Source organism: Gastrolobium bilobum, unplaced genomic scaffold (assembly GCF_033153095.1).
Source record: "Gastrolobium bilobum isolate Gb01-03AN ecotype WA unplaced genomic scaffold, APGP_CSIRO_Gbil_v1 utg5259, whole genome shotgun sequence".
Lineage (NCBI taxonomy): Eukaryota > Viridiplantae > Streptophyta > Magnoliopsida > Fabales > Fabaceae > Gastrolobium > Gastrolobium bilobum.
The window spans coordinates 311,439-320,874 of NW_026898073.1; the positions used below are offsets into that span (position 1 = coordinate 311,439).

General features: G+C 31.4%; 1 protein-coding gene across 1 annotated transcript; it reads right to left on the reverse strand.

The window, feature by feature from the left end:
• Positions 1-2,865: 2,865 nt before the first annotated feature.
• Positions 2,866-8,862, reverse strand: LOC133312600 (agamous-like MADS-box protein MADS1). The gene is made up of 7 exons (XM_061513823.1): positions 8,636-8,862; positions 5,480-5,561; positions 5,057-5,118; positions 4,878-4,977; positions 4,526-4,567; positions 3,150-3,191; positions 2,866-3,036 (listed from the first exon to the last, which is right to left on the reverse strand). The coding sequence occupies exons 1-7, from the start codon at positions 8,860-8,862 to the stop codon at positions 2,866-2,868; spliced, it is 726 nt and encodes a 241-aa protein (XP_061369807.1).
• Positions 8,863-9,436: the final 574 nt, after the last annotated feature.

Consider the following 9,436-nt stretch of genomic DNA (forward strand, 5'->3'; position numbering starts at 1 on the left):
ACAACTCTGTCAAGCCGTTTAAAAATTATTCTCAAATTGGTCCATTTAGGAACTTGCCAGGTGAATAGAGGACCATCACAGTCCAAATCTGACACCTGACAGTCTGTTGAGTCTGTTTTTATTTTAATTTGTTTGTACAATTACTCATTTATACAATTTATTTATTTATTAAAGAAAATATTAATGGATGCGAATGATGCTAAAATGAATGACGGAGATCCCTGCGTGATAGATAGTACAACAACACATACCATTCTGAAAAATGCAAAATATTTTTCTCATCTACAATTGGCTAAGACAAGTGTTAGCTCAATTTCTGGCACTGCAAACTTGATTGAAGGCTCCAGAAGAGTTTGTATTGTGTTACCTGGAGGAACAAATTTTTTATTAATTAAAGGATGCTTTATATTTTAGTAGATCCAGAAAAAGTCTACTAAGCTTTAAAGACACACGCCATAATGGTTATCATGTTGAAACTATAAGTCAAAATAATATTGAATATTGGATCAGGATCATTTTACACCGGTGTAAGACTAATAAGTTTTACACCACATCTCAACCGTTGATTTCCGTGCATCTAACGGTTATAATTTAGGAAGTCATATGAATTAATTAATATGGATTAATCATTAATTATACAACAAATATCAACCGATGATTTCTTTCAATCAACGGTTGTGATGTGGTGTAAGGCTTGTTATCATGTTGAAACTATGAGTCAAAATATTATTGAATATTTGTGCATTATATCTTTTGAATCTGGCCACAAAATTTTTCATGATATATAATGAGATTTCAAATGTTATAAATGTCATAGTGTGTCAAAGTGTTGGGGAGTGTCAGGATGTCGGGAAGTGTTAAATACAACACTTCAAATTATTTGAAATGCCGATGCAATATGGGTTTGAATACTCTTTCCTAAAATATTTTTTTTTAATTTTCAAAATAAAAAAAAAACTTTTGTGATAATGTCTGTTTTGTAAAAATAATTCGAAAAGTTATATCTACTTGAATCAAATTTAGAGAACTTTTAAAATTAAATTTAGAGAATATATTATAGTTGTTTATGTTTTATGTTTTAATTTTTAATTTAAAAAAAAATACAGAAAACAATTTCAAAAAGAAGAAAAATAAAAAGAACGCAAACAAACATGTCCTATATTTAGTATGTAGGACCAAAAAGAACTACAATTGATTGGTTCGATTTCCCTCAATAACTCAAACCTAGACATAAAGAAGGGCTTTTGAACCTGATAAATGCGTTTTTCTAAATATTCCATCAATTTAGATTTTGACCAAACGTATTATCGAATTAATGCAAGAAGACATGTATTAGGTGGCTACACGTTTAGTCGCGCACTTGAAACATTCGCGTTCACGCTCATATGCCTACAACATACATATGGACACGTTAGTACCAGGTGCACGTCTAGACACGTCAGTATTAGGTGCGCATTTTAGTCCGTCTAGTTTGATTGCATCAGTCCAATCTGATCACGTCGGTATTCAGTTCGTCTGCCACGTAATAAGCGCATGTGTCATGTGCACAACTAAATGCATAGCCATCTGATACGCGTCTTCTCGCATTAATTCGGTAATACGTTTGGTCAAAGAACTAAACTGGCGAAATATTTCGAAAAATACGTTGGTACGGTCAAAAACCCCATAAATAAGTGTCCATTGATCTTAATCCTCTCTTTGCTGCCACAGTTGAAGTTTCAAGCTTGAGTTCTTCGAAACTCGGATAACTTTTCTCTAACTAGGGGCGAGTGATGGCATATGAAATAACAATATTTTCAATTATTGATGCCTAGCAGGCCCAGCCAATGTGCAAACACATTGAAATAAGCGCTAGGAGTGAATAGAAACTACATTGAAAGATACATAAACAATATTGTATATGAAGTATATATAGGGGCGAAATAATGCTGGTTCTTTTTCTGAAGAACCTTAATACGTAATGGAAGTTCTAAAGGCATTCTGTAGACAACACTTGCAACTATTCAGATAGATGAAACGATAGTAAGGCTATGGCAGAATTCCAGTGGCTTTCCAGCATATCAGCTGCATCCAAAGGTGAGAAAGGAAGTGACAAATATATCAAAATGGTTAATGTTGCGATTGGAAATAAGGAAGAGATAAAAGTTATTTTTTTGAGAAGTCCAAACAAATGTGCTCTTAAACCCGAAACCGAACAAATCTATTAGGACTTCAAACATAAGTTGCTATATATATATAAAAAAAAAAAAAAACTTAAAATAATTTATTCATGATTTGTTCTACTTATATTGTTATAATTTAAGGGGAAGGATATTGTGACAACCAAGTTGTGTTACTACCAAGTGACTACCAATCAATCTTACCGTTAGATCGATTATATTGATCCAACGATTATATTTATTTCCATCTTTGTATGGTCATGATTCCTCAAATTTAATACTTTATATTTATTTTCACCTTTGTATGGTTATGATTTCTCATATTTAATGCTTTCACTTTAAATATGGAGAATCATGACCATACAAAGATGAAAATAAATATAATCGTTGGATCAACATAATCGATCTAACGGTGAGATTGATTGGTAGTCACTTGGTAGTAACACAACTTGGTTGTCAGAATATTCTTCTCCACAATTTAATTCATTCGTAATCAATGTGAAACCTTATCCCTAGCTTTTGAATTCCCAACAAAGATCTTGCTGCGCATGCTTAAATTTACCTTTAGTCCTTCAAACCCCTTATATATAATGGATTGTTGCATATAAAGGATCAGTATAATGTCGAAATTATTTATTAAGTTGTTTTTTGCAATGGTCATTCAAAATGGCATAAAAGCCTACTTGTTAACGGGAAGAAGATGTGCTTACACTAATTGTAGAGCAGTCTGGTCTTGACGTGAATATTGATTATTGGAATCTAGGAGATTAACAGGGAATAAATTCCGGTCATATGATTGTGAAGGCATGGACTCGCAAACATTTCCCGGCATCACATTCGGTTGCTGTTGTTGTTCTGCTCTCTCATGTTCAGCTATCTGCGTCATCCAGCTTTTACTTTTATCATTCATCAGACACGCACTAATTTGATTTGATTTTACGAAGATTCTTGGTGTGTCTAAGTGCATGTTATTGAGGTAATGAAAGATACCTTTGCTCGCAGAAGATTATTATGGTTTTGCAGCTCAATTTCCTGCAAATTGCCAGTAATACACGTGTTAGAAGAGCTTTACCCATATAAATATCTTAATAAAATTTGGAAATCCTGTTTGGTTAATTCTTACTTTTTGTTTCTACAGAAGATAGAGTGTAGAACATGATCATGAGTTTTTACATTCACTCAGGTAATTAAAGTGAAACGCCAAGTAAGCTTTGTAACTTAAAGGGATTACAGTATATAAGAAAGTAGATGTAGAAGAACATCTAATACGTTAATAGTCATTATATCCAAGAGTACGTAAATGGTTTATTGGTCAGACTTATATAAATTATTTTAATAGTGATCTAGCCTATTAACCTAGGATAAGTTAAATTAAAGGCCTTACCTAACCTATTAATCTATTATAAGCTACATTATAGGCTTGATGTAGTTTATATTTGAAAAATAAAATGTTTTGTATAAAAAAAAAATATGTTTGACCTAGGTTTGTAGTCTATTTAATCCTAGCAAATCTTAAAAACCTATCTAGAAATAAAAATAAGATAAAATAAAATAATATTACTTTAAATTATTTAACTAATAGCTTTATAATTTTATTTAAAATATATAATGTGATATGAACTAACTTATAAGTTTATAGGTAAGGAAAGAACATTTATTGTCTATTTTCTAAATATATAGGCATTTGTTCTGTTACCAAATATATTAATTAAGTAATGCATAGGACGAGCTGATAAATCGTGTGACCTAATTACACTACTAATTATACCAACTCTGACAATGTTTTTACTGACAGAAGAGATTTATAGAGGAATATTTAATATATATTTATTGTTTTTCTTAAGAAAATATATAGTTATTATTTTATTCCAACAAATTGCCACTGCCAGAGTAAAAGCAAGTCTAATTCGGATTGTTATAATTTATAATTTCCGAGGCACACAGCACGCAATTGTTTCATCAATTTTCAGAATTATTGGAATTTCTTTTCGGTTTATCCCCGAACATTGCAGTTTAATTCCAGGTAAATATTGGAGTTTAATGGCGTTAATTCCTGGGACATCCTGAAATGTTATGTTAAAGAAAAAAACACGAACAATAATGTTCAATATTGTATATTTTCTTCGGCGGCTGTAATTAATAATTAATATAGGAGAAGGTTATATTAATAAAAAAAAATTCTTACAAAATTATAAACTACACTAAGTCTGACCAGTCATGTACTTTTTATCGAAGTCTGACTAGTCATACTTAATGTAGTTTGTAAGTTTGTAAGAAAAAAAGTTTTTCAACATAATATCTCCTTTTAATATAATATATATAATAAGTAAAGCAGAAACTATAACACCGAAGGAAATGATGATTACCCGCTTTTGCATGAACTCGACATCAGCATATAATGTTTCATGCTGGAAGAATTTGAGTGCGCACGTCAGTTCAAAGGAATAACTATATTCTAACTTGGAATAAAAAAAATGCATATTTTCAATATAATAAGCAAAGAATTTTGTTCCCAGTACTAATTCAAATTATCTTTAGCTAGTTGTTTTACTCATTTTTGCACATCTATGTTAATGCATGCATGCTTGGGCTTGTGAAGGAAACCTATATGATTGATTCCCTTCAAAAACCCACACGTGTATTGTTAAATATATATATATGAAGAAGCCCACATGACAAATGCCTTACTTTAACCGTGATGATGAGCTTAGAATATACCTTTCTAGATCTAACTCTGCTTAAACCTTTCTCCAATCTGCTCTCAAGGTTCTTTAGTTCCTTCAGACTCAGAGAGCTAAGCGCTTCACCAAGGATGTGCCTGAAAAGAAAACTTCATTGATGATTTTATTCAATGGACAAAGTCTGTTAAAAAATATTTATAAAAAACAGGAATTTACCTGTTTAGATTCTGAATGTCTCTGATCTGTCTTTTTAATTTGGACGATTCCTGCTGATAAAACTGATACAGGTAATTAAATAGTGTTAAGTAGTCACAGAACCTTGTGGAGGAGAATTAATATAAAAGATTAAGGCAAACTACCAACCTCAACAAGGAACCACCAGATTAAACTGCTACTTAGAGTGGGTAAATAGTGTTATTAAAATGCTAGCTTGGCTGAAAAGGTGTATAATTAATCTACTTAGAGTGGGTGCTATGAGATAAAGGGTTTTAGTAGCTTTCAGAATATTATTGCTTGAAACCTCCATGCATTTATTGTATTAAAAATGGACTGTAATTTTAAAACAATATTCATTTATTCTGTTCGAAATTAGAGCATCTTCACCATTTATCTTTGATATTATTATCTGAATAAATTTACCTGTGCATTAGCTTCAGATACAGATTCTGCATTTGAGGAAGCAGCACATGCTTTCTTGTACCTTTCGATAGTTCCTCTAACACTAGCAAATACAAGCAATGACAAAAGCAAAGAAAAATATAAAAATGTGATGATGTACAAATTAATTTTCTAGTTTTTATAAAATACAAAGCCATAATCAAGAAGGTCAATATTGACCACTTTATTATGACATTTATCTATATATATATATATATTCTGTAAACTGCATTTCTTACTTTAGATTCTAATTTTATTATCAGAACCAAGGGACTCATTCCTAATTATGAACCGGTATTAAACTTTTGGAAAATGAACTTTTAACTGAAAGATAAGAGACTAAAATTATAATGAATGTGTAGGAACCAATTTTGTATGAAAAAATTTAATATGAAAAAAGTAATATACAAATAAGTAACACTAACATTTAATTAATTTATATTAAGTAGGATAAGAAGTACTAGTCTATTCTCTCAACCTTAATATTGTCGAGGCGCTGATTGGCTATCCCTGCCTAGGTGGCACAAGATCCAACAATGTCATTGGATCAAATATATATAATAAGTATTCCAAGGTTCAGACATGGTGTCACTTTCTCATTACACATGGTGTAATAACCATGAGAATATATATTTTTCTTCTACCTCGATTGCCACAAAACCCGTTCAACGTCAGCTCGTATATTTCTGCTACTTAAGTACCAAGAGAGTCTTTCAATATGATAATAACCAGTGAACCCTGAAACTGAGAAATGCACGCCATCCAAATCCCAATGCACATAAATAGTTCAGAACTTCATATTGCTCGTACTTTCTTTCTTTCGATGTTACAAGTTACAACTCTTTTGCTATACCCTCTCCAAATATTTCTAATTAAGAACCCAAAAAACTCTATCCGAATATGTATATTTTTAATGGAATATGTTATATCTACAAAAAATTTATATTCAAATTATATTATGTACTATGAGTAATACATATATATATATATATATATATATATATATATATATATATATATATATACTACTCATAATATATAGTTGAGTTTGTAAATATAACTTTGTTGTATTTTTATATATAAAGTTTCGTTTTTTGAATCCTAAAGAATGTTACATCCTTCTCTTCGAGTTTCTCGAAAGTTCAAACACAAACTGGTAAACCCATAGTTAATTCAGGATGTACGAAGAGGCCTACTCTTCTTCTTCTTCTTCTTTGTAGTAAATGAAGAGGTCTATTTAATAAGTCGAGGACGTGTAACTTTCCCTTTTATTGAAATGTCCAAAACACAAAGTTGAGAGTAAATAGAGAATTGACGTTAGGAATTTCCACAAAGATGAAAGCAATAAAAATAGATGAAAAAGAGAGAAGTAATTGGCTTTTAGCTATTTTTAGAATCTGATATCATGGTGTTACTTTTAGCTTTCAAGGTAAAGAAATCAGAAATGAGAGATCCAGTCCAGAAAGAATAATATCTAAACACTATCATATATCACTTCAATTGGATTTTACTATTTATTTATTTTTTAAAATATGAGATGAGATGGGAAGAAAATGAGCCTGAAGATTATAAACGAAAAATGAACGGAAGTAGAAGATTGAAGACAATACCTTCCTGTCCCTAGTGAAAAGCTAAGAAATCATGTCTGACATGACCAAAATATCGTATTTTGTAATTTATCTTAGAAAAATGTCGTATAGTTTTATAAAAAATAAGAAATAAAAAAGACTGACAATTTAGAAACAAAATAAACTCTTACACATTTGCTTTTTATACATTCCAAATTTGTTATGACAAACCTCAAATTTATAATCTTTATTCATTTGTTTCACATAATAAATTAAAGTTAATTATACACATTGGATAATATTTCTAAATCCCTCCGCCAGAAATTTCTTGCAGAAACAATAAGTTATGGACATTGGTAGTACATGTATGGGCTGGGAAACCCTAACAGCAGCATATATGCTTCCTCCAATATATGTAAGGACAACTTTTATGAAAGTGGGTATCAGCCAAAATAAACCTCTAAACACAACACAGTTTATATTTTAATTAGTTTATTTTATGTTAAAAGCAGTGTATAATCAAAACTTTATTAAGAATTTTTTATATATAAAAAAGTAATTATTACTTAAAATTACACTTTACCAAACATGCATTTAACTATGACCCAATGCTGAGAAAAGTTATCTGTTTCATATTTAAAGAAAGCTGCACTCATTTGAGTACGGAAGCTCAAAAACCCTAATATATGGTTTGATTTTCTTATAACCCCCCTTTTTTGAAAAAGTTCTATTTAGATGTAAGATAACCCAGATTTGCAGTTTTGCACTGTCCTATAATCTTAGAATTGAAAAAAAAAAAAAAAAAAAAAAAAACTGAACAGTTTAAGGTGTGACTAGGGAAAAGTCCTAAAACCCTAACTTTCAATTGGATGAGCTGTTTGTGTTGTGTCACAGTATTATTAAGGAAGAGTCATGATAGACAAGAAGGGATTGATTGAGTGCGTGACAGCTTCATGTGGCGTGACAGCATGGGTCGATATATACACAGGAAAGGTAAGATATCTGATTGGAAATCTTTGTAACCCTAATTATGAAAGCTGTTGCTCTTTTTCGCCTGTTGTATAAGGCAACCTTATAATTATAATGTTGAACCTTAACGTTTATTGCTATCGCTTACACAGATCTGCAACCTTTTGAACAAACCATTGGGAAGACACGTGAAAGAGAAACAAGTACATCTCAAAGAATGACAGAATCTTATACACCTCACAAAGACTATATTTTCCAATGAAGCAAATAATCACTTCCAACTCAAATTTAACCTCATAAAAACCGCGTTCCTAAATATCAAATTTTATGGTATTTAATAACTTAAAGCTTCTGAACACACCACACACACACAACAACAACAACAACACAAAAACAAACAACTTAAAGCTTCTGAACACACCACACACACAACAACAACAACAACACAAAAACAAACAACTTAAATATTGCAATTTAAAAAGCAAATTAATTTGCCATTCATAACAAAAAAAAAAAACAAAAAAAAGAGAAGAAAAATATATAAACTTTTAAAGATGTGAAAGTGAGGTTGAAAGAGAGGTATAGCGTATCATGTAAAAACCTGTTGTTGGCATACTCATAGAGACGGCCACGGCTTGAGAAGACAACAAGAGCAACTTCAGCATCACACAATACAGAAAGTTCATAAGCTTTCTTCAACAACCCGTTACGGCGCTTGCAGAAGGTAACTTGCCTATTCGTTGTGTTCTCGATCCGTTTGATTTCTGTTTTCCCTCTTCCCGTTTTCTTCTGAGATGACCCTTCTGATGCATGATTGGGATGCTCCATATGGTTCCAAGCTGAAAATAATTTTTTTAAAAAAAGTTGTTGGTGACATTTCAAAGATGAAATAAATAACCAAAACCAAATATATAATTAGCACTATGAGGTACTACATAAGCTGGTCCCTAGCATGAATGGTAGAGTTATGGGGAAGGAAAAAAGAAAAAAGAAGGGTCTCTGTGTTGGTGATACCTCTACAATTAGAACTATTTCTAGTTCTATGGTGTTATTCCTGCAAGGCTGAAACTCAGGAGAAAAGGTTGCAAAATATGGAAGTGGGTTGAAGAATCAAGACAGGTATTTATGGACTGAAAATAGACCCTCCAACTAAAACCCAACTCTCACTAAAAATAATTTAACTCCTTGTGTAGTGTTGGAGAATAAAAGAAAAAGAAAAAAAGTGTAGGGTGAGGGGCGCTTGGGATTTTCCCTTTCAACTTTCATGCTCTATTAACCGTTCATTTTCTTCGTGTACGAGAAGAAGAAAAAAAGGCGAGGGAGACAAGGGTGTCTTTTTTGAAAGTAACTATGTGTTGGATCATGACTAGCTGGGGTGAGAGCATGTGTTCGACCCTTCTAA

Coding starts and splice junctions, on each gene's coding strand:
- LOC133312600 (XM_061513823.1), bottom strand. CDS start 8,862: ATGGAGCATCCCAATCATGCATCAGAAGGGTCATCTCAGAAGAAAACG. Junction 5,119..5,479: donor TATCTGAAGCTAATGCACAG/GTAAATTTATTC, acceptor TACCTGTATCAG/TTTTATCAGCAGGAATCGTC. Junction 3,192..4,525: donor TCGAGTTCATGCAAAAGCGG/GTAATCATCATT, acceptor GGCAATTTGCAG/GAAATTGAGCTGCAAAACCA.